At 48.1% G+C, this 25,605-nt stretch overlaps 1 protein-coding gene across 3 annotated transcripts in view; it reads right to left on the bottom strand.

Annotated features, from left to right (window-relative positions):
• wdr7 (WD repeat domain 7) overlaps positions 1-25,605 on the bottom strand; it is a 63,588-nt gene that overhangs the window by 33,264 nt on the left and 4,719 nt on the right. For 2 of the 3 annotated variants that reach the window (XM_030084500.1, XM_030084499.1), the window contains exons 10-22: positions 22,188-22,335; positions 21,065-21,180; positions 20,846-20,978; positions 20,550-20,770; positions 20,262-20,457; positions 18,761-18,975; positions 14,464-14,697; positions 14,100-14,393; positions 13,542-13,738; positions 11,576-11,673; positions 7,097-7,219; positions 3,126-3,244; positions 2,830-2,953 (exon numbers count right to left, since the gene is read on the bottom strand). In XM_030084500.1, the coding sequence (XP_029940360.1) occupies positions 2,830-2,953; positions 3,126-3,244; positions 7,097-7,219; positions 11,576-11,673; positions 13,542-13,738; positions 14,100-14,393; positions 14,464-14,697; positions 18,761-18,975; positions 20,262-20,457; positions 20,550-20,770; positions 20,846-20,978; positions 21,065-21,180; positions 22,188-22,335 (2,218 nt within the window). The remainder of the gene's footprint in view (positions 1-2,829; positions 2,954-3,125; positions 3,245-7,096; positions 7,220-11,575; positions 11,674-13,541; positions 13,739-14,099; positions 14,394-14,463; positions 14,698-18,760; positions 18,976-20,261; positions 20,458-20,549; positions 20,771-20,845; positions 20,979-21,064; positions 21,181-22,187; positions 22,336-25,605) is intronic. The other variant, XM_030084501.1, reaches the window with a different exon arrangement.

The raw sequence follows: 25,605 nt of genomic DNA on the forward strand, positions 1-25,605 counted from the left end.
GGACAATGCTGTGAACTTGGTTAAATGGCGTTCAGGTGTGTGTGTGTGTGTGTGTGTGTGTGTGTGTGTGTGTGTGTGTGTGTGTGTGTGTGTGTGTGTGTGTGTGTGTGCGGTCTCAGCTCCTGGTGGGCCAGTGTGGACGCAGCTCCACCTGAGCTGGGCGGAGCTGAAGGGGTGAAGTGCTCCTTTAAGACGGAGAGAGGAGGACGGAGGCCTGGTTCTCTGAGCAGGTTAACTACTCCTGTTTCCTTTGTGTTTAAACCTTTTAAACACTTCCAGAGGAGCTGAAAGGTCAGGGTGTGTGTGTGTGTGTGTGTGTGTGTGTGTGTGTGGCACCGCATGTTGTGAAAGTGGGACTCTGGCTCAGCTCTGTGACATTTCCTCATGAGTGAGAGGGAGAAGGGGGGGGGGGGAAAGAAAGGGAGAGGCATTAGAGGAAAGAAATTAGAGGAGAAATAAAAGTAAAAGAGAGAGAGAATAAGACAAACGGAGAGAGTCACTCTTGTTCCAGTCACCAGAGAACAGACACTACATTCCACACCTGTTCTGCCTGCTCTCCATCTCAGCAGCTCCTCCCTCAGGCGGAGGGTCAAACTTCGACTGACGGGTCATTTTCAGTCAGACAGCCGGAGCTCACAGCTGTTCCTCAGGTATGAGGAGCAGAAAAGCTCCGGAGCAGAGAAACTGCAGGAAATTCATCTGAGGTGGAAATAAAGTCGTTTCCTGTTGCTCCTGAACTCTGCTCCTGCTGGAATGATTCCTGACTTCCTGTTTCACACTGTTTGAGGAAATAAATGCAATAAGCCTGACTAAAGGAATAAATTAGAAAATATAATAATAAAGAATAAATACAAAAATACAAGAAAAAATGAACAAAATATAGAATAAATAATTAATAATGAAAACTAAATGAAGACAACAACGCTGCTCCCTGGTGGCTGAGAGTGAGAACTGCACTTCTGTTTGGATTAAATCTCTTTCTTTTCCATTTTTGAAGCAGACAAATGAAGAGGAGGAAATCCAAAGTCAGCATCCAGACTTCACCCAACAGAGGCTGAGACTGTGCAAGTCTTCAGAGTTACAAAAAATTAACGTTTGGGCTAAAAGATAAAAATACATTCAGATTTTTCTGTATAAGCATATGCAAGTCTATTTACTGATTGATTCATCAACCAAAATCAGTTTAAATTGAAAAATATATTTAAATGTTGCACATATTTACGTGAATTTTATAGTTTTCAATACATGCTGTCATCAGAAAGTCTTATTTGCAGCTGGGTGATTTAAGAGAACACGCATATCTCAGCATCCTGATGAAAAAACAAAGAAAATTCTGTAGATCAATGCAACATAATGTATTAAAGTGTCAGCTCTGACGGAAACACAACGTGAGGAAGAATGAATTGAGGGGTTGAAACGTAGAACGCATGTAATGGTGAATGTCGCTGGAAATGCTGAAACAAATTTTAAAGACGTGCTGAAATGGCGTGACGTCCAGATTCAGGACAGCAGCTCCAGGCTGGACTTCATGTTTCAGATCCCAGGACGGGGTCAGGTTCGAGGGAGCCGTCCCTCCCGGGGGGGGATTCTTCCCCGTGATATTCCAGGATTTCCAGGAGCAGCCAGAGTCATCTTACTGTGCTGTACAGCCCACAGATCAGATTCAGTGACCCTGTAACCTCTCTCTACCTCTCTCTCTCTCTCCCTCCCCCATCCCCTGAGGTCACTGCTCCAGCGCTCCTGCCCCCCCCCCCCGCGCCATCCCCCGCCTGCGGTACTGCTGTGGTAACACAACACTGACCGGTGTCCGTTTCCATGGCGACCGGTCCCCTGAGGAGCCCGCCTCCTCCCTCCTCAGCATCCCGGGCAGCGGCGGGCCGAGTCCTGAGGTGGAGATTCACCTTCCTCTGCACCAGCAGGGCTAACACACACCGGGAAACGCTGCCCGCCGTCACGGAACCGGGCGGACCGTCGCGAGCGGGCGGGAAAAAGATCATCAGCGCACCGGCTGAATGCTCGCTCACGTTTGAACCCGGGTCGAAAAATGATCCGATCGCCGGCCGGCTGCACAGACAGGATCTGTCCCACCTCTCAGAGAGAAACACTCCCAGGAAGACTCTCCACAGTATTCAAACATGAATGGAAGGCTTCATCACTCAAAGCCGAAACACTGCAGAATTAGCTGTTTTTACAATAGAAGTGACAAACTCGCTCCGTGACGAGACATGTCGTTTAATGTTTGAATGGAAATTAAATAAAACTTGTATTTACAGAAAGCACTCAGTGGAGATGCTCTTTGTTTAGTTTGGTTTGAGTCCAACCTGAGGAGGCAGGAGATCGATCAGCCAGACTAAACCTGGCCACCGGGGGGCGACAGATGTCTGGAATTGACCTTTGTGTGGCACACCTGGGTTGATTATTCCACATATTCAAAAGTTCTCCTCACAGACAGACGCTATTGTGCTCCTTCAGCGGAAAGCTTTATGAATGATTCAGTAACTTTTGCACTGTTGTCCAAATGAAAAACTCTGGCAAACAGAAGTTTCCAATACTCGACTGGCCAATAACCAACTACACCGTGTGGTAATTATGAGTTACGCTTGGCCTAAAAAAATACAGCAAAGCCAGAAATCAGATGTGATGACCGACACTCCTCAGCTTCTGTTAGCATGTAGCACCTTTAAGAAACACACAAGCTTAAAAATAGCCTGGAGGTTCCTTCCAGATGGAATTAAAACAACGTTTCAAACCAGTTTCTGCAGCTTTAGATACAAACGACCTTCGTGATCGTCACGCCCCGTCAGGCAGAACGCACGGCGGCGTACTTACGGGAGCTGACGGTGTCCACGTACTGAGGCAGGTACGGCGCCCACATGTCGATGGTGTCTTTGCGTCCCGATTGGCCGATACGTCTCAGCTCGGCCAGCAGAAGAGCCTGGGCCGCCTCTCGGACCTGAAACACCAGCGGGGCCGTTAGCTGACGGCTCTGGATCATGTATACATGTGATGGAAAGGTCTGTTTTCATGAAACCCAACTCCAACAGAAATTCTACAATTTTGATGGAACGTTCTGGAGCAGAACGTGGCTTTGAGCCTCGCTCTGACTCCACACGCCGGGTACCGACCTCCAGACAGCGGTCCTGCCACCTGCGGGCCAACATCTCCAGCAGAGGAGGTCTGAACTTGTCCAGGCCGAGGAGGTCCGGGAGCATCACGCAGTGCATGGCCGCCAGCTGGCTCCACCCTGCAGGCACGCACACACACACACACCCAGAAAACAACAATCAGACAACACCACAGAGACGAGCCGTGGATGAACTGCCCAATGCTCGGACACAAACGCCACTGCTGTCACATAGAAATAGCTTCCCGGCCTCACGGGTAGAAGGATTACTGAGAGGTCCGACGTTTGGAAGAGTTAAAATGTTCAGATGACAGAGGAAGGGTTCTGCACAACCCATCAGCCATGTCTGACAACGAACGCTTCCTGTATCCTCGGATCTGCACAGAAGCATTTCTTTACAGAGCTTCAAAAAGCAGCAGCAGACCCGTGGTGGTCCTGAGCAGCGAGTGACTAACAGCCGAGGGCCTGGAGGGGACGCCTCGACGCGGAGCTCCCACCCACTCCAGACGCCACTCCTCGCAGGGAGACGTTCAAAGTTGTGACTACGCATTTTTATATGACAGCAGCGGCTCCCTCACCACTGGATTTATATTCCATTAACAACCATCGAGAAACACGACACACTTCAACAGGATGGAGGTATATCACCGACACATCATTTGTGCTCCTGGCTGAAGCAAATGATCATTTTCTGGAACAGTTAAAGTCTGAGTTTGATGGCACTTTAACAGGGAAACGACAGAAACAACGTGGTGCATGGGAGAGTCTTACAACAATACCTGAGACGGTTCAATTCCTTCAATTCAGAGGAAAACCGGTCAAAGACACCAAGCTCTCCATGTCATGTCACATTCAAAACGTCTCCGAAATGCTCGAGATCTGCTGACAGTGTAGCTGTAGCATCTGAGATTTAAACACACCAAACACTGGAGGAATACACACCAGCTTCCACACGTCTGGGACAGAAATGGACCGAAACGCTGATGCAGCAATACCAACATGAACCAAACATCTTATTCACATATATCAGGTTAATATATGGCTTCCAGAGAGGATGTATGGATGCCAGATGCACGTGTGCAATGGACATTGAATGGCTTCCGGGCAGGAAAGAAATTCATTCAAATTTCTTTGCTTTGGGGGGGCCGCCATGTGGACTTACCTGCCGGGCCAGTGAAATGTACAGAGATCTCTTCCTGTCAGGTTTGTTACAGGAAAATCCTGTGGAGAGGTGGACTGATATCGACTGAGGTAAATTAAAAATAAAACTCTCGCTCCACATGCATGTGTTCCACGGCTATCAGTCCACCTCTCCACCAAACATCAGCACCACTGTCTTGCAGAAACCTCAGGTGTTAAAAACATGACGAGACTTTTCAACTCCAGCACTCATGAAGTCTGCTTGAGTTTGGCCTGAAACAATGAGCCTGATGTTGGTTTTTCGTGGCTGCGTGGCGCCTCAGAACCTTTTAATGGACTGCTTTTACAGATGAAGTTCTTTTCAAATTAAACACTTCATGAATTCGTCTGCAGAATCAGTTCCTCGCGGTTTGAAGTCCACAAAGCTGCTCCTAACTCTCCGTCATGGTTCCAGCATTTGGTTGATGTGTTGTGTTTGTGTTGTCTCCTTCTGCATCCGTGTTGAAGCTTCTGTATTTTTCATTTCGCTGTTTGGACTCGTGTGGCAGATGTTTGCAGTGCATTTCTGCTGAAGCTTTTGTATTTGTACTGTGTGTTCATGCAGTCTGCTCTGTATGACTTTGGCGTTTGTGCTCCCTACTTTTGTATTAGTTTAACAACTTCTTCATCTGTGCCATCTGCACTGGTGTTCGTGTTACAGTTTGTGTCGAACTTTTTGGAGCTTTGGGATCATTTTTTCCATTTTTGGATCCATGTTGCAGATGTCTGGTGTGCATGTTTGTTGTGTTTGTGTCAAGGCTTTATTATTTGTGCTATAGCTTTTGTATTTGTGCTGTAACGTTTATATTTGTGCTGCGGCTTTTGTATTAGTATTGAAACTTTTGCATTTGTGCTGTAACTTTTATATTAGTATTGAAGCTTCTGCATTTTTGCTGAGGCTTTTTATTTTTCAGTGTCAGGGAAAGTTTTACATCTATATTATTTTTGTGGCTTTTGCACTCATCATACAGCCTTTGCACTCTAGACTAGACGACACGACCTGAGCTTTCTGTTTGTTCACCGACATTAAAAGGTCACTTTTTAAGGTAGATGAGTTTAAGTTGCTTTCATCAGACAGTATGTCAGTATCCACACTGGACTGTGGCTGCTTGTGAGACACTTCATTACTGAACTACTACTACTGCTGCTAAAAGCAACCATTACTGCTACGTCTTCTTGTGTTAGAATGACTGTAGTTGCTCCTAAAATGACAAAGCACTCATGCTGGCAGCAAACCGTTTTACAGACATTGCTAGAAGTAACTTTCACCTATTGTACTGTCATTTGTTCAACCGCTGAGGCCATCTGAAGTCAGAGAATTAAATTCATGATGGGAAAACCCAATAATGTGGATTTTTTTTCATTGTCAAATCACAAATTTTTCAAGTAATTGCAGTCAATGATATCAAGGGTGTACCACTGCTGGTATAAGAAGCCAAGAGAGAGGTCATGGGTTTCTGCATGGCAGTGTTTGAGAAGAAACATATTGAGTTTTAGTCCTCCCCAACATACAGCTCAGTTGGAGAATATTCCCACATGTTCTAGAAGGAATGGTCTCTGTTTGCATGCTTGCTGTTTTCCCATTGCAAAAGCATTCTTCATCAGATAGGTTTCCTCTGAAAATGGGACACTAAGGATTATCAGCTTAAAAGGCACTTGATTTCACCCGGAATAATCATAAAAGAGGAACTTCTCACATTTGAGAGCACATTCATTGGCGTGGAAGGAGAGGCAGGCCTCCAGCCTGTCACAGGGATCAGAATAATTCAAGAAGACGACCTTTCGGTTCAGAGACATTGAGTTACATTGACGATGCGCTGTCATCTGTACTGAAGCTTCGTTCTAATGTTACAATTTAAACCAATTTATCAGTTTCAGATGGATAAGCTGCAGGTGAAAACTGCACACCTACATTTAAGACAAAAAAAAAAAGATTTTAGTCAACCCTGAGCAAAAAGAAAAAGTTTTAGTTTTTTAAATCTGTCAATTTTTTTGTTTTGAAAGTTTGATTTTAATTCCCCCGGGACACACGTGTGGAAATAGCGAGCATGCAAACACAGAAACGTCTGGACGAGTGGACATTTAGACAGAGGAAGACAGACAGTAACAGGGCAGGACTGCACAATACTGAGAAACAAAAAGACAGACAGGATCAAAGGCTGCTGTCAATACACTCTCAAAGGCATCAGTCCCTCCAACGCCAGGGAACTCACACGATATGCAGATGATGCTGTTCTTTATCTCGCCGGATTTTAGAAGTCAGATCAGGTCAATTTTATGTAAAAACTTACAATTTTTCACAATTTCAATTGAAACTGCAAATTACAAGGCAAAGGGAACAAACGAGGCAACTGAATTTCATGTCACCAGGTCTGACGGATTTTAAAATTTGATCGACTTCCAGGTCAAGGATAAATAGAAAAATTCAAAAATGTATTGTGCCTGACTGTTTTGAAAGTGGACTGAGCCCAGCTGCAGCGGACAGACAAACAGCGCTGTGGACAAAAACAGAGCAAGACACCCGAGACAGAACCCTAAACACTGGCTTCAGACTGATGCAGGAGGAGACAAACCAAGGAGCCAGATTGAACGGCTGGAGAAACCGTGAGGAATAGGATGGCAGAGGTGGAGGAGATGGAGTAAGGACAGTAGTGATGGAGAAGGTGGACGGACGACAAGACATGACAGACTAAAAGAAGGAAAGAGAGAGGAGTAGAGGCCATGAAGAAGATCTCCAAAGGCAAAGGTAGGTAGCTCGGGGGGCTAAGTTGAACCCATCAGTTCAGGCTGTACCTTCGTTGACTGAGGGGATGCTATGAGATGCAGGGCCGGGGCTAGGGGAGCCGGGGGCCCCCTGAGGAGGGCCCACAGGGGCCCCCGGGGCCCCGGCTGTGGCAGCAGAGCCAGCTACAGCAGCTTGTAAAGGAAGAGAAAACAAATAGTGAAGAAGGAAAAGGTTAGAGAGACATCCGAGTACCAAATACCAAACGGAGAGAGGAGACAGGCAGTCAGGCAGCAGGGAAGAAGAAATGTGGTTACAGCGACGACGAATAAAATGCCAAAGCCGACAAAAAGATTGAGCAAAAAAAAAAAAAAAAAAAAAAAAAAAATTCAAACAGGAAAAAAAAAAAAAGGAAATAAGCACAGTTGCGTTTTTACACTGAGACTGAAATCAGGGCTGTGATTGGTCGTCTACCACGTCATTGCTGAACTGCCGGTATGAAGCCACCATGACTGTTATCCCTCACCTTCAGCCTTTTTCTTTACCTTCAAGTCGATAATGAGTCCAACATTATCTGAAGTCGTTTAAGCATTACTTTAGCTACTTTGACCACAAATACACTTAGAAGACACATCTCAGGGTAAAAACAGAACACTGCAAGAGAATATACACCCAAATAATAAAAACAGAAATCCCAGAAATAAATGTAAAAAAATAGTTTGCTAAAATGGTACTTAAATAAAAGAATGGCACAGCAAAGGTAAAAAAAAAAAAAAGGCTACATTTTGTAAGGGCAAATAACCAGTAAAGCAAATGTTAAATTCCCAGCAAACGCTTGACAAAGGGATGAAAATCAGAAGTTAGCTTGAAGATGAAAACTTCAGCCAAACAAACCAAATCACACATTAAACATGTAAATATAAAATCCCCATTACTGTGAAATACAAGGCTAAAACATAAACAGGAAGAAACAGGTTTTTTTTTTCCCATTTCCGGTCACACACATTTCAAACCTTGAATGACAAAACAGAATATGTCAAGTATCAAAGAAAACAAGTGAACATTTAAAGAAAATGTCAGTTGTACAGAGAAAACATGGAACACAGAGACGACAGAGAAAACACTGACAGCAACAGGACATCGGCTGGTCGTGAGGACAGGAAAAAAAGAGGATGGAGGGAAGAGGGAGATCCACAAATACAAGAGTAGTGAGTGGAAGTCAGCGAGGAGAGACTGTGGAGTACGTGAGAAAGATTTTGTTGTTTTATTTCCAGGCACTAGGCTGAAGCCATGCAGTGAGCGAATCGTGAAGATGAAAACCGAGACAGGAAGAAAGAGTGACAGGAGGAGTGATGAGAGAGACACGAGAAAGAAACCATTAAAAAAAAAAGATTTTTTTAAACTATATTTTAATGAAGTATCTATTTGCTCATACTCTAATTAGGACACTGTAAAATATCCATATATGCAGATGACACTCTTCTATTTATGCTCGCTTTGAGGATGCTGTGTTGACCAAATTAGACTCTTCAAGCTAAAACTGACATTTTATCATTATTATTAACATGGAAAAGAAAATGATGTTGACATGGAGACATTTACCAAAACGTTACAAAGAGTTTAAGCTCTATTCACTCACTTGATACATGTTTGTCAGAGTTTCTCTTTAGAGTTTATCAAACACTAACAGCAAAACAGAGAAATCTGCTTCCTCAGCGACGGCGGTAACATCGTTTATGTGGACTAGGATCCAACAGCTGCTTGGTAAAGCCAGAGTCACATGAGGATGGTATTAGAGACTGCAGCCAAGAAATGACTCAAAGATCAGTCAGTCCTTCTGAATCAGAATCTCTTACACACACCCTCATGTGAAGAGAAAAAACTGAGTTTGACATTTTTGAAATTTACCTTATAGCAGTGTAAACAATGTGACGTGAACTGCAATTGAGTACTGATAAAACTACAGAAAAAGGTTCCTAAAAATGTGACTGAAAACACAGTAATGGGTTTATATGTGATTTCTAACATCGTAATAACATTCCCACTCCATCTGATGCACAGCGCAGCCTTCATGTAAACGCTGCTGACGAAGTTCCAGATGTTTTGCTGCATTATTGATGCAACAGCAGTTAACCAGGATAAATTCAAAGCATTTTTTAATCTTATGAATTAAAAAAAAAAAAAAGTGGGCACTGATTAATTTAACATTGGTTAAGACCAGGAGTGTCGAATATACAGCTAATCAAAATGTTCCAATTCGTTTTTGCATGCTACTCTTGAAATATTGGGCGAACCGCTGTGATCATGATCAGCTGCACAAGTGTCAGAAAGACACGAGGGGATATTTGAAAACTTGGCAGCGTGAGTGTGAACATAACTGCGAAGGAATAATTAGAGGAGTTCTGAGGTGCTGTAAATGATGTGCGGCGTGCCGGCCCTCACTGCTCCCCTCTGCAGCGCCACACTTTATTAAAGGGGGCCTCCTCATTTATTTCCATGAGAAAAGAAAGTGTGTGCAGTGTTAACAGCGCTCTGCTTCACAAAGCCACACACACACACACACACACACACACACACACACACACACGGGGAGCAGGCTGAGCAGGGGTCACGGCCGAGCGTTCCCTCCGAATGCTGCTGAATAGGCGTGCGGTGTGAATAAGTCCACGCGCTTGTCACGCTTGGCCTCCATTAAGGCGTGACAATAGCTCTGAAACCCCGCCTCCACCCAACACCCGAGGGTGCCACTTAGGGCGTGTGTGTGTGAGTGTGTGTGTGTGGTAGGCAGTGTGAGTGTGGGTGGGGAGCAGGCAGATGGTGACGGCCTTTTTGAATCATCCCCTACTGAGAACCAGAGCAGGTTTCTGTCCACAATGAAAGAGCCGCCACTTCTACATTTTCACCTTCAGCAGGACAGATTCTGACTCAAACATTTATTTCATGTTCATTAAAGCTACAGATGTAACATCAGAGAGCAGAGCCGGGCATCGTCAGGGGAAGCGAAACCCGATTCTAGAATATATAGTCCCATATGAAGCCTCTAAACTGATCGGATGTCAGGCAGGCACATCCCAGGATGCTTTACCTTCATGAAAAGAAATGGGAGTTTTCTCAACAGTGCAAACATAAATGTATTTTAAATCTAATATAAAAAACCCAAAACCCCAAATAAAAATGAGCATTTAGTCTCCTCCACAAAGACAGAAGACGAGAGCTTTGGATAGAAGCTGAACTAAAATGAGTGTGGTTCTCCTGAAAACACACACAGCTGGAGTGTGGAGCGCCTGGCGGGGTCGGCCATGTGGGGCAGGACGAAGGACAGAGTCCAGACAGAGAGCGGTCGTCTGGATCTCCAGGTTCGGGGTTGAGCGGTCGGCTCAACACTTACCTTCAGGAAACCCTCTTCAGCTGCAGGAACCTCCACAGAGAGCAAAACCCAACGAGGCGAGCGCCGCGCACGCCGGCAGTCCTGAGAGGAGCGACGGACGGAAGGCAAAGACGAGATCTGAGGACCGGGAGCTGGAATCACACCAGCTGCAGACGAGCGCGATGCTCATACTGGGAGAGAGGCTGAAGCGAGGCTGGTCACTTCATCGCACTGCGATGTGGCGTTCTTTGCCAATGGCCTGTATTTCAATATGGAGAGCTGCAATACTGATATCCCAGCCTTGTAAAAGGCTTCGAAATGTGCCTGAGTGTTGATATTGGTGCACAGATGGAGGCAGATGTGTTGACTCCAGGCTGGGAATCAGAGTTACACTCGACACACATGCGGTTCGGGTTAGGAACTGCTTCTACCGGTCGCCTTCAATCAACGGGGGGAGGAGGAGAGGAAGTCTGAGGTTTGGTCCAGGAGTCTTCAAACTGTGCTGTGAGTTTGCTTTCACGACGTGTGTGTGTGTGTGTGTGTGTGCGTGTGTGTGTGTGTGATCACGCTCTAAACAGAAACGGGGGGATGAGGTGGGCTCTGCTGGTTTCAAGCTGTCGCTGGTATTATGATGAGCTTCACACCGTCAAACTTTGAGGAAACTCAACTTCACGATCAGATCAGCCTCAAATGAAGTTCTCAGAAAGGGGGACAGGAGTACTCCCAACAAAAGGACCATGAAGGAGGTTCTTTTTGAGGAAGTCCTGTTTGCATTTATTCCTGACATTTCTACCAGACTTCCAGAAAAGTGAGCGGCTGCTTCCCAGTGGCTGACTGAGGTCTTCAGCTCTCCATACCGTCCGCTAACCTGCCTCCATGGAGTCAGAGGAAATCCAACACTCAGCCTCCTCAACCAGCCAAACGGAGGGAACGGGAGCGACGGGAGGTGAGGCTGAACATCTCCGCCCCGGTGTGTTGAACCGGCGCCTCTCAGAGACCTGCTGACCTGCGAAACGGCAGCGGCTTCCTCCTCTCATATCCCCCTTTTCTTTTATTTGACCCTCTGTGGGTTTTATTGCCGGTGGGCCGCATTATCTAACCCCCCCCACCCCCGACCCCCTCCCTCCCCTCGCGCAGGGTCCCAGGGGCGTTGGAAGCGAGCGCGCCCTCCTTTTGTAGTTACCTTGTTTGATCTGGGCCTGTAGCGCCGGGTTGGAGGGCTGAGGGGGGGCGGCAGGCGTCCTGCGAGGGGTCTCCGGGGTTCCTCCTGGTCTGGGAGGCCTGCAGGACCGGCACAAAGGGGAGGCATGAAATATTAACACACACACACACACACACACACACACACACACACACACACACACACACACACGAGCCCCAAAAAACACAGAACACGATTTTTAATGAAAGAAATAAATACATTCTTGAGTTCTGTGTGTGTGTGTGTGTGTGTGTGTGTGTGTGTGTGTGTGTGTGTGTGTGTGTCTGGCTCCAGCCTATTGGATTTCGGTTGGAGGACTCGGTCCTTCCTGAGCAGACTGGAGGCGTCTGACTGTCAGTGACACACACACATGCTTCCAATACAACGATCGATGGTCTGGCCGATCGGGGTTGCCAGGCAACCAAAAACTTCCAGGAAAGCTCCCTCAGTTCAGAAACAAACACAAAAAAAGAACAGGAAGACGGCCACAGCGAGTTAGCAGGTAAATGTGTGAGATTTTGAATCAGAATGATCCAGTATGACGACTGACTGATCACTCCAACCACGTCTCCCCCGTCGGGCTCAGATTGCCCCGACGGAGCATGTCCGATACGTAAACATCCTCCCGACACGCTCCAGGCTCGCTGCTCTGGAGAAGCAGGACCGGTGGGTTCAGAAGACAAAGGAAGAAGCATCGACTTCCTGATCAGACTCTGGAAACCACGTTCAGATCTCAGTTTCTGGACACAACAAGCTGGATTCTTCTAGATTATTAGCACTATGCTGAAGATGCAGTGACCTTCATTTAGAAATTTAAACAGTAAGTTCCTTTTCATGGGGACTAGGTCAAAGAGGAACATTCCGAAGTGTGTTTTTTGTCTGATGGTGATTTAAAAGTTCAGTTTCTAATTTGGAGGTGTGTGAACTCCTGTTCTTGTGTTTCCAGAGCGCTCCTCTCAGCCTGCAGGCTTCCAGGCCCCTGATTGGCTGCTGCTGTGGTGGTTATGATGAAACGCTGGAGCACTAAGAGCTCGGGCGCGCCGCTCGCTCACAGTCCGGCGGCGGGAGAGCGAGCCGGTCCGCCGTCATAAATGTGAGATGGCGGATATGAAAAAGACAAAAACCAAAACACCTTTAAAAATTGAGGGGCGCGGGATCGGAGAACAGAGGAGGAGGGAACGGCGCGGAGCGCAGCCGGAGCCAAGCCGCCCGGAATTTTGGAGAGACGCCTTCAGCTTCTGCTCAATTACAGCCGCAGGAGAAGTTCTGCGCTCGGAAGAACTAACGGAGAGTTCGGAAAACTTCAAGCCTGCAGATGTGGACAGAACACCTCTGACCCCCCCGACTCCCAATACCCTCCCCACCCACACACACACACACACACTCACTCTGACTTCAGCATATGATTAACCAGGACGCCAGACGACAGAAACACTCCAGAAGAAGAAGAGTCAGATATGCAACTTCCTCCGAGCCTCGGCCTGTTTCATTATGTCCAGACCCCCCCCCCCCCCCCCCCCCCCCCCCCCCGCCCCTCCCCTCCCCCCTCCCCCCTGCAGGAGGATCTTTGAAGCGGAGTTGACCAAACGATGAAATGTTGTGTTGGTGTTGCAGCAGCAGGACCTGCTCCACCTGCGTGTTAAATCTTTCACAGCACAATGAGAACTCAGACAGACTAAACAATCAGCCTCACACACACACCCGGAGGACGGGGGGTGTGTGTGTGTGTGTGTGTGTGTGTGTGTGTGTGTGCTCCTGAATTGCCTCTCTGCTCCAGCTTGTTATTTTCAGCTGGAATATCTGATGACGACGGATCACAGGTGAATCCAGATCTGTTGATCTTATTCTCAGACTCTTCCAGGTTCTTCTGGGAGTTTTCACTCTCCAGGTGTGTGTGTGTGTGTGTGTGTGTGTGCGCGCGCGCGCATGCGTGTGTGTGCGTGCGTACCTGGCCGGGGCCTTCTTCATGTGCTCTCCCACGAAGGTGGCGTTGGTCATGCCCATCAGCGTGTTGGCGAGCGAGATGACGGACAGCAGGTGCTGCGTGGTGACGGCCCGCGACACGCCGTACGTCCCCTTCCCCACGATGTCCGACAGCGTCAGCTTGCGGCCCGTCAGCAGCGACAGCTGGCGCAGCAAAGACTCCTGGGAGACGGAGGGGGCGGCGTCAGAGTCCAGCACCGCAGCAGGGAAAGGAACTTCATTTTGAAATTAATTTCTTTTATCGTTTCTAAATATTAAACCTTTCCTGTTTGCCTTGAAGAGGTTATGTAGATGACATCCTGCTGGTGCACTGAGAAACTTTTCAACAAATACGAGTTGAAGTTATGATATTATGCTGTATTATGCTCATAAAATAGATATATTTGTCGCCACACACAGAATAAACAGTGTTCAGTTTTACAGTGATCGCATCAAACTGCTTTATAGCATCAAACATTTCCAGGTTGAATCAATGTTAAAGAGGATTCGGTCATGTTAGTGTGTGTGTGTGTGTGTGTGTTACCTTGAAGGTGGGCAGCATGAGGGACATGTGCCCCCCCCGGGAGATCAGGCCGAAGGAGATGGGGCAGTGCGGCCGCAGCATGCCCAGCCGCTCCAGGCAGATGGCGTCCAGCTGCTGGTTGAGGCCCCAGGCGTGCAGGCAGGACATGAAGAGCTTGGCCGTGTCCATGGTCAGGTTGTACTCCAGCAGGCTCAGGGACTTGGACTTCTCCTCGCGCCTCCTCATCTCCTCCTCCTCCTCCTCGTCCTCGTCCAGCAGGTGCTCCTTGATGGTCTCCTTCATGGTCTCCTTCACCTGGTTTCAAGCGAACAGGAAGTGAGCGCCGGGCGCCGCGTGGACACGGAGGAGGCGGGGGTCCACGGACCTGTTTGAAGATCTTGTTGGCGAGGAAGGAGCCGCCCTTGTCGGCGCCGGCCTGGCTCTTCTGCAGCGTCTCCGGGGACACCAGCATGGGGTTGGGCCGCTGCGCCTCCTCCGTCAGCAGCTGGATGATCACCGCCTCCACGTCGAAGAACAGCACGTGCATGTCGGGGTCCGTCAGGTTGGTCTTCATCGCCTGCACCACCAGGGCGTTGTGGGAGTATTTGGGCAGGTTTCCCTGGAGGGAGGAGAGAGGAGAGAGGAACCAGGTCACACCAGGAGACTGGGAAACAACACACCTGCAGCTGGGACACACTCACACACACTTTGCATATGTACAGTAAAACACCGTGTGTCATAAACAGCTCGTCTGGAGGAAACGTTGATAAATGCTGAAAAACACCCGACAGGCTTCGTTTCCTCTGTGTGAAGAGATTTCTGTCCTGTGTGTGTGTGTGTGTGTGTGTGTTGGATGGAGACACACTGCCATCTAAAGGTAAAGAGACATATTACACACACAACCATGTGTTTGTCTATATTATTATATAATCAATCCCTGAGTAAACAACACGTTGGAATAAACTCATCAATTTTGCAGATTTGAAAATGTTTCAATTCTTCACATAGTTTTTTTGGCTTCATTTATTACTGACACACACACATCGAGTTAAGATCTCTAAAAAAAAAGGAAAATACTGAAAAAAATTGAAGTAATTTTAATTTTGACACTTAAATTAGTGATGTACACTAGATTTGAATTTTGAAAGTCAAACGGGAATACATTTACAGAGAACAAAACTAGACTTTTGTTGAAATTCTTCTGTTTCGGGCAGTTCATTAGTCTGTTTTATTGTCAGTAATGTAACTGATTGAAGGTTGTGATCAGAGACCATTCAGGACTCTCCTGAAAAATAAACTGTTGATTTCACTTTGGCATTATTAGTGTAACAAGCTGAACCACGATATCAAAATATCCCCATAAAGTCAGACTGATTAGGAAAAGTGGAGCTGGAACTGCTGTTGGACCAATATTTAATACTGCCCCTAAAGGTTAAAGAGAAATAATCTGTACAATTTTTCTGATTATTCTTTTAACGGTGTTAATAACTTCATTTATAAAGAACCTTTAATCATTAGCGTGGTTTCTCTTAGGCACTTTAAGACTGATGAGAACAACATGAAGAAATACTGATAACGAAATGTGATATTTCTGAAATGTAAAAGGAAATGTGTTTGAAATGGGAGTGTGTGCCAGAAACCATGAAGTACGGCACTCAAACAAGAACATGTCAGACAAAATACAGATCAAACTCTATTTAACTGAAACACAATCAATAGCAAGACAGCAAAAAACCTCTCAGTGAATGAACCTCACTGCTACACACACTTCCTTCACATGACACACACACACACACACACACACACACACATACACACACACACACACACACGCACGCACACCCCGTCCTGATGGCGGCGTGGAGGTTGAAAAGGTCACTGTCCTGCAGCGCCCTTCCGGCAGAGCTCAGCGCAGCAGCATCAAACACTGGATCTTCACACTGGAAGAAGTCACTGTCAACGCTTCAAAACACAATTTCCAAAGAAAATAACATTTTCCAGGGAATTTCTGAGTCCAGGAAGAATCCTAAACTCTATTAGAAGAAGGATTTAGAGGTTTTGATGACGTTTGGTCCTGAGAGTTGATATTCTGATTGTGGCACAGTGGAGCAGTGGTTCGTGTTCTCACCTCACACATTTTCTAAAAGAGGAACTGAACGATATACTGTGACTTCATGTGTTACTTTGCTTCTTTTATCTATTCAAAGACTTGATCTCTTTTGACATTGTCCTCATCACGCTTTAAGGCTGAACACACACCTGCTGCAGCCCGAGCGGTCCAGACTGCAGGTAGAAGAGGATCAATGGGAATATCCCGGTGACCTGTTTAATGACCGTCATGTACACACACACACACACACACACACACGCACACACACCTGGCTGGGTAGAACTGTCTGGGTTGATGGTCTGACATTTTCTGGTCATTATCCGTCATTACACACAGCGGGGGACACACACGGATACAGACACACACACTTCAGGGCCGGCGGGAGGTGTGGAGCTTTGATTTGAGCAGATATGAGGAGAGAAATGACAAAGGAGGGAAGGGGGGTGGAGGGGGGGGTGGAGAAGAACGCCAATGTGGTCCTGATGGAGCGGAGGGACGGGGCTGTGATTACCGGCAGTTATGGCAGAAAACCCCGGGAGACGCCGACTGTACAATAAAAGTGCCACACAGCGGGGAAAACAAACAACACAAAGGTTACCTGCTGGGGGGGGGGGGGGGGGGGGGGGGGGGGGGGGGCAGGAAGAGGACGAGGCCCACAGAAGAGGAGGCTGCATGTCCAGCTAAATGGCCTCCAAGAGAGTCTGAGAGTCAGAGAGGAGCAGCGGGCTCAACTAAACGCTCTTCAGACACTAAATAATTCAGGGCGTTTTGTTTTGTGCGCTGGGACGCCCGGGTGGGCGGGGCTTCCTCTGTCAGGTCGGATCAGACCTTCAGACTGTGACGAGTGAGCCTCGGTTCCCCCGGGAGGTCGAGCTCGAAGCGGCTCGCACAGGAGAAGACGGCGTCCGAAGACGGAGGAAAGGACTGATTTTCTGGAGCCGTTTGTGGAAACGTGGGAATAAATCCTCCTTCAGCCAGAAAAATGAGCGTCTTATCAATAAAACACACACTTTCAGTCTGTGGAGCTTTTCTTACAGGTGACGCTGAGCTTACAATGGAGGGTTTTCTGTTGTCAAGCAGTGACATCTAGTGGTCAAAGGTGGAATTTACCTGTATATTTACTTCTTTTATTTATACGTATAATTAGTTTCTTTCATTAACAGTCTATAAAGACGGACACGGCTTCCAGCTCACATTAAGAGCCCAGCGCCGAATCCCTGCATGACGGCCGTCCAGGTCGTCACTTTACGGCAGACGATCACATTTTGACAACAGCAGGACCACGGCTCTGAGTCAGTCCTGGTCCTCGTAGCTCTCTGGCCACGCCCCCTTGCTGTCATTTTTTTTGTTTCATGTCTAGCTTCATAAACAGAGATGACAGATTGTTTAAAGAGATTTTTTCTTCAGTGATGGGTGAAAATGGGAATGGGTTGAATTATTGTTGTAGTAACTTTTTCACTGTTGCACTTTTAATATGTCGGCTATGGATTCTTTAAAACCTTATCACCAAACGAGTGGAACTTTAAGTTGGGACGTCCGGTGTGACGCCGTTTCCAGTGAGAGAAGTTTGAGGCTGTGCAGTAAAGACGCAGTTAGAGAGCTGCTGTCTAACCGACCAATCAGAAGAGACACGAGCTTCAGTCTGAAGATACCCGCAATGAACAGCAGCTTCCTCTATCTGTGTGTGTGTGTGTGTGTGTGTGTGTGTGTGTGTGTGTGTGTGTGTGTGTGTGTGTGTGTGTGTGTGTGTGTGTGTGTGTGTGTGAGAGAGAGAGTGCTGGTGACCTTGGCTTGGTCTCCAGCAGAGCTCTAATTGGTCGGTGGCTCCAGACAGCGATCTGACTGAGATGAGCAGTCAGCCTGGAGCTTTTGATGAACGACACACTGAGCTGGAGAAGACGGCGGCGGCGGCGGCGGCGGCGGCAGGAGGAGAGACGTCCAGCCAGATGTTCTCGTATCAACACGGGAACCACAAATAGTCCAGTGCGGCCTTGAGATGAGGAGGTAAACATCTCCATCTCACAGTGTTTCAGAGACACACAGACTCTCACGGCGTCCTGCAGTAACTCCACACCACCGCTGCTCTCAGGAAGAGGCTCCACCAACTCCGGTACCGTCAATACGCAAGAAATTAAAACTGAAATCCGGGAAGGTGGCAGTGTGGCGCTGGTAAAGCCTCAGAAATATCACCTTATTTTGAGCAAGAAGTCAGAATCAGAAGGTGGCTGGCCGAAAAAAAAATGATGGGCGCCGCCCCCTGGGCGTTTACGTTTTAACTTTAAATATTTAAAAAATGTAATCGACGATAATCATTTACTTTAAGTGAACTGTGTCTTTAAATTCTAAACAACACATGTAAAAAACAGGAAACATTATTTTTGGAGAAAAAAGCTCTGCAGAGCAGCTGGGAGTCAGAAAGTCAATCACAAGAAATGTACTGGCAGCGTCGTGGTGGTGAGGCAGTGGCATTGACCACCTGAGCCACCAGGGGGCACTGCTGTCACCGTCAACAGCTTTGTGTGTAAAAACGTACGAAGCGAAGGCGAGAAGCGCTCCTTTCGCTCGTCCTCACCTTGTCGGCGTTGTCGGCCGCCAGCAGGTTGGTGGCGAGCGTCTGCAGCTTGTGCTGGGCCATGTTCTTGAGCGCCGCCAGGCTGCGGCGGGTCATGGCCTGCTTCAGGTTGACCGCCGAGTGGCTGAGGGCGTCCACGGTGGCCGGCGCCAGCTCGTCGCAGGCGTTGAGGATCTCCACGGCCGTGATGCCCATCACGCACCGGTCCAGGGCTCCTGGGGACGGCGGGGGGAAACGAGACGGGTTACAGGTGGGGGGTTGTCAGGCGCTGTTTTAGGCCATTAAAGCAGGAGCTGAGACACTCGTCTGGGAGGAGCCGATTGGCCCACACAGGCCGTGACCCCGGCTCCACGCCGCACCTCTGGGATTGATGGCGCTCCTTCAGCCTGCTCCTCTCCTCATCCCAATCACACTCTTCATTTCTTTCCATCTCTTCCCTCCTTTCTATTTATACCAAAGCTCCAATCTCACCAGCCCCCCCGCCTCCCACTTAGTGTGAATAGATGCTGTGTGTGTGTGTGTGAGTGTGTGTGTGTGTGTGATCATCTCTGCTGAATATGATTCAGGTTACAGACAGACGGCTTCATTCCTGCCTGCAGCGAGAGAGCGGCGTCTTTAGAAAGACATCATTAGCTGCAGACAGCGCCGCGTCAGGACTGCTGCTGAGACTGAGCGAGAGGAGAAGTGGCACCATTACACCTGCATGTGTGTGTGTGTGTGTGTGTGTGTGTGTGTGTGATGAAGGGCCTGTGAGCCACTGCTCTATTACATGTCCAACGCCTGACTACACACACACCTTCCTTAATTTCACACTCAGCTACCCTGCAATCTCCCAGCACTACAGCTCATTCAGGTCAGAAACGCACGCGCACACACACACCTACACACACACACACGGTCGTCCACTTATTGACATGCTGCATTGCTAACTCTTAATTGCGACTGTAGCCACAGAAACATGTAAACCACAGAGGAGAGAGCAGCTCGTCGCTTGAGCCGCGTCTCCTGGCTGGACACGGTCCAACATGGCCGCCAGGAGTTCCAGCAGATCCTGACAACGCCACAACCTGCCGACAGGAGCGTTTCAATGCTGCCAGAGAGGATACTGTTGTTCTCCAATAGTTTTCAGCTTATCGCGCTAAAGCTAACACGCTGTGCTAACTGAGGATGAGATACTAGTGGACACATGAAGACCAAAAAAAATATCCCAAAAGACAGAAGAAAGAAAGTTAAATATGGGTTTGACAGGTTTTAACATGCATTTTGAAACTAGTTCTCTCAGTACTGTTCAAGTTTCTGCTGATGTTCAATTTAAATAAGTGTATTCAGAGCCTTGGTAGAATTCAGAAACACACCCTGAGATGGAATCGTGTTTTGTTTTTACCTGAAGATAAAAATCTGACATGAAGATGGTTCTAATATGCGACTTATTACGTTTAAGACTCAAAATACTAAGTTTGGAGGAGGAGCTAATCAGCTGGTTCCTCCGAGCCGCTCTCACCTGTGTCCATCTGCCAGACGTAGACCGAGCCGTCGGAGCAGCCCACCACCAGGTAGTCGTCCGCCGGGCGCCACTTGATGACCTGGATGGGGAAGAGGTGGCGCGACGCCAGCATGATGCACTTCCTCTCCCTGAGGCTGAGCAGGCCCACGGAGTGGTCGCTGGCCACCGAGCAGACGCAGTGCTGCACCCGGGTCTGCGGGGGGAGACAGAGCCCGGGTCAGGAGGTCGCGGCGGGGCGGGGCCGGAGCTCCGCGGGGCGCCGGGAATCGGACCGGCGCTCCTTACGCTGCAGTTCTCCGGCGGGACGATCAGCTGGGTGATCTCCCCTCCGTGGACGCAGAAGATGTGCTTCATCTCGCCGGTGAAGATGTCCCAGACGATGACGGAGAAGTCCACCCCCCCGGACACCAGCGAGCGCTGGTCGTACCGCGGCGACACCTGGTACGGGTACAGCACGCAGGTCACCTTGTTGCGGTGACCCCGGAGGGTGCGGTGAGGAGGCCAGCCTGCGGGACAGACGGACGCACACCCGGCCTCAGTCCTCAGCTCCTCCGGCCTCGTCCGGGTTCAGACGGCCTCACCTCTCCGGAGCATGTGCTCGCCCTGCAGCAGCTGCACGATGGCGGTCTGCGTGGCGGGCACCAGGATGATGCTGCCGTCCTCTCTGCCGCAGACCAGGCGGCCCTGGGACGGGATGTAGACGCTGGCCGTCACCTGAGGAGGGGGGACAGGGACACGCTGAGTCCGGGGCTCGGCCGGACGCCGCCGCCGGATAACGCCGCCGCGCGCCGGGTTCACACCTTAATGGGCTGCTCTTTGCCCGGCAGGACGCTGAGCTGGTCGATGATGCCCGAGGACACGGGGGTGAGCTTATCAAACGCCTCCTGCAGACTGATGGTGGACGACACCTGCAGCTCTGCTCACAGATAAAACCAGGAGGACTGAGCCAGGCGGGGAAGGACAGCTGGGAAGTCCTGAAGAGCCACTTCAACACGATTTAGCCGGGGTAAAACTCCTCGGTGTGACTTTTAAACATGACAGTTGATGCAGAAAAGCATTGTGTTGACTACAATTGCACATATTTCAACATTTCTCAGCAGATTTTCAGATGTGTGCCAGCATCCTTTATCATGTACTGTTTGCTAAAATCCCTAATCGCTATGACAGCCCTGGTATTGATTTCTTGTAGTTTGAGTTAAAAGCATCACTCAGATGAGCTGAGGCTTCAGATTAAACAAACACGCAAGAGGAATAAAAATACTTGTATGTCCCATAAAGGGCTAAAATAATCTTCTAGTTTGACAGTTTATTTATATCAAATACTCTGAGTTCCGATAGGTTTGCAAAAAGAGCTGCTGTCTCTGTGATTAGCTCCATGTGCTAGCTGTTAGCATTAGCTTCAGCGTTTGTCTTACAACTTCATGAAACTCCTGTTTACTGAAGGAACGACTCTTTTTCACTGATTTAACTTCGCTGGACAGCAACATGAGGCAGGTCCTCGTTAGCATTAGCATTAGCATGAATCCACAACAGCTATCTAGGAGCTACAAAAATGAGGTTTCCAAACAGCATTTTTTTTTAAATAATTACATTCTTACACCACACACATTATTGTCCTGGTTTACAGACATTTTCTTTTTCCTATCTTGTAGGTGTGTCTTTGTTTTTTTTTTTTGTCTACAGTGAAACAGTGACAGCAAAACATTTCTACAGTGAACACCATTAGCATCTCTTAGCTAAGCTTAGCTTCCTTAGCTGTCTAGTGCTCTGCTGCTTTCTCTCATCATTTAATAAGTCTGTTTCTTTCAAGATGCTAAAACCATCTTCACCAACGATCATTTCAACTTCCACCACAACGATCCTCATCATTTCACAGTATTTGGTCTTTTCCTCCTTGATGAGCGGATCTTTTCTGAGACCGACCTGTGGAGGCCGGCTGCTGCTGCGGAGGCGAGGAGTCGGGGACGCTCCACAGGGACAGTCGGCCGGCCGAGTCTCCCTGGATCAGCAGCTTGTGGAAAGGCTCCCGCCGGCCGAAGAAGAAGCGAGTGACCGGGGGACAGATGAGCAGCTGGAGGACGGAGAGGACGAGTCAAGGCCCGAGAACTGAAGGTCCAATCCCCCCGCTCACTGTGTCTCAGCCTCAAACTGCCAACAAATCAATCCATCCCATCTAAAACTAGACATGTCACACCAAACGAGTTTATTTTGGCTGTAGCTCCAAACTCAGTTAAACTGCAATGTCACACTGCAAACTACAGAAAAGCAGAAACACACATCTGGAACTGAGAACTCCAACAGGAAGCGAAGAGAAAAATAAAGGAAAATCAATCTTCCAGGAGAAACTGACTGAATCAAGCACCGACTGTGTGTACCGAGTAAACCCTACTGTGCTACAGGAAGCTCTGGAAGATCTGTACAGGAAACCTGAATCTCCTAAAGCTGATCTTTAATGTGACACTATCCTGTGATAAGATTCAACCACTTTAACATATCTGAGGAGGAAGAGCTGCTGACAGATCATGGTGCTCTGCTCCTCGGAGGTGATCGTGATGAGCTTGATGGGAGCTTGTGAAACTCTGGCCTGCTGCAACGACGAGGTTTGCAGAGGCGAGCAAGCAGACGATGACTGAGGAGCGTGTCCGGTCGGTGAGCTCAGCTCATCTGAACCAACGCTGATGGACAGCGGCCGGGGGATGCAAAGTGCCCCCGAATGACAGAATCCTCAAAACTACAGCAGAGAGGAGGAAACACGTGGTGGCGGGAGGAGCTGCGGCTCATCTGGCCGTCTGATTTAACACTCCTTAAACCGATTCATATGAGTTACGTTCAAAGAATTCTATTTAACCTGACAGGACGATAAAGTGTAGAGAGGCAAGAGGCTTGTTTCCAAATACAGCCTGTATGAATAATGACAGTTCAGACAGAAGCTCCAGAGACAAACTCAAACACAAGCAGGCAGCACTCAATGAGAAGTCACACAGGAGGACCATTCCCTCTCGTCTCCATCATACACTGGAAGGTAAACACGACTTCTATCCACAATGTGTGTTAGTTGAGAAGCTGATAAGCTGTTTTCAGAATGTGTTTTTTATCGTGTTGCACCATAAGAGTTGCGGACTGGGCGTGTGGTTACTGGGTTAAGAAGCATCGGGGACTTTGCATGCATCTTCATCAGCATGAAGACAGATGAGGAGGGTGATGGTGCTGTCGGAGGAGGAGTCGGGGGTTTTAGTGGGAAGAGAGCATGAAGCCATGTGAACCAGAGTGAGATCAGAAGTCTGTCAAGTCAGGTCGAGCAGGACGGGAAAAAAAACCAAGAGCGGAGCAAACTCAACGGGCAGTTGTCGTCCACCGCCGTCCGCTCAGCGGCTCACACTGCTGCTCCACACCCAAAACCAGAAGAAAACCTCTCCAACACCCTGAAATAACTGACCACTGCTTTTCTGCTGCACTCAGTCTGCGGCTCTGCTTTCAATTTTTGTTTCCTGGTCTCAAAATTTCTATTCTTCTGGCTGAAGTGGCGTTCCTCAAGGTTATGTTATGGTCTCACTGTATTTCTCATAGTTTTTGGACAGTCAGCTTAATATAATATCTTTTCAGGTTTTATATTGTGTCCTTTAATCTTTTAATGTCTGAGTTACAGTGCTTCTTAGAACTCCTGCCACCCTGGACCTTTCAGAGTGGGTCCTGAGAGGACCAGAAAGAGATGATTCCATTAAAAACCAATGAATCAAGGTAGCAAACAAAGACCCTAAAGCTCAGATTAAACATGGAGCTTCACAGTCTTCAGTTGGCTCCTGGACAGGCCTAATCACAGACCTCAGGAGAAACTCCCAGAGGGAAGTGTGTGCAGGTTGAAACAGCAGCAGGACATGAAATCAGCGGGAGGCTGAACTGGAGCGACGTGCAGAGCTGCTTTCAGCCTGCAGCCTTCAAACACTAAACCTATGGACCAACTTCAGCAAAGGAAGCGAGAAAGACACAAAAGTCTGTCTGGAACTTGAAAACTCTTCAGAAATGAAGTTCAGCAGCGTGTTTCTAGGCCACCCATCAGAGTGTGAGCCGCTGGGCGGATGTCAGCGTTTTCACTGCAGTTCTTACAGTTCGCTCCTCTCGTCTCGTTCTCACATCCGGGCTGAGCTGCAAGGCTGCAAACTTTCCAAACCGTCTCTTCTCAAAGCGACACGATCCGGTCAGCTGGAGTTTATCAGGTCTGGAGACGTGAAAAGGACCAGACCAGAGGCCGTCTGCTGTCATACCCTTGACTCTGCCGGGTGAACATTTATCTCCATTTCATCTGGAATATTTACCAGAAACCAAATGAGCTTTTATAGTTTCTGGGGGTTAATTTTAGCTTTTGCAGCTCAGCCAAGAAGCTGAAACTTCGTCCTGCTCTTTAGTTTCCAGGATGCATCATCCAGAGTGGTGGGGGGGCTTACAGGCGCCTCTAGAGGCCGGTGTCGGTATAGCACCGCTGGGGTGTAGAGCTCCAAGTCAAACCCGCTGGCAGGGAGGCACATCACCTCCACAGCCACCTCCACCTCCTCCCCCTGCTCGGCCCCCGCCCCTCCCCCCTGAGAGGAGCGAGGAGGCCGAAGGAGGGAGGCGCACGGCAGCAGTCAGAGGACAGAACGACAAAAACAACTGAATGCACACACAAGACACAAATACTACAAATCATAAACACGCACAGATAAAACGGACAAATTAAATCGATAATGAGGTCGGTTCAGACACACGGAGGGAGCGGCAACTTCAGGACGGAGGTCAAAGGTCATTTTCAGTGATTGTTTCAGAGCAAAACGGTTCCAAAGGACTGCGAAAAATATTAATTTCATTAAATATCTCGCTCTAAAATGTAAACAAATGGATTTGCTTCAGAAAATGTAGGTGTATTAATCATCAAAGTTTTTTTGGTCATGAAAATGTGCTGGAGGATGTGAAATCCTCTCTGCTCAGATAAACTGCTCTCAGTATCACGTTAGCAGCATCTGGCCCTTTAATCCGTGTGTCTGAAGTCAACAACAGTCAGAACAAATCAAATCTAATCACAGACAAAATGGACAGAAGCAGTAAAATACCTGGACACACATTTACTGTTTAGAATCACGTCTGGATCGACAAGTTAATCAAGCGAGTTCACTGATGGAACGGAACCAAATGGAACAGGCAGACGACTGACTTCTGGAGGGTTTATTCCGATTAACATTTCTACCAAAACGCATGTATTGTCACTAAGAGTGTAACCCTGAAAACCAAGCAGAAGCTGGAGGAAAGCTGGATTTAGTTTTGACACGTTAGTGGAAGCAGTCAGGACTACTGGTGTGTGTGTGTGGTT

This window comes from Salarias fasciatus, assembly GCF_902148845.1.
Source record: "Salarias fasciatus chromosome 7 unlocalized genomic scaffold, fSalaFa1.1 super_scaffold_4, whole genome shotgun sequence".
NCBI classification, from domain to species: domain Eukaryota; kingdom Metazoa; phylum Chordata; class Actinopteri; order Blenniiformes; family Blenniidae; genus Salarias; species Salarias fasciatus.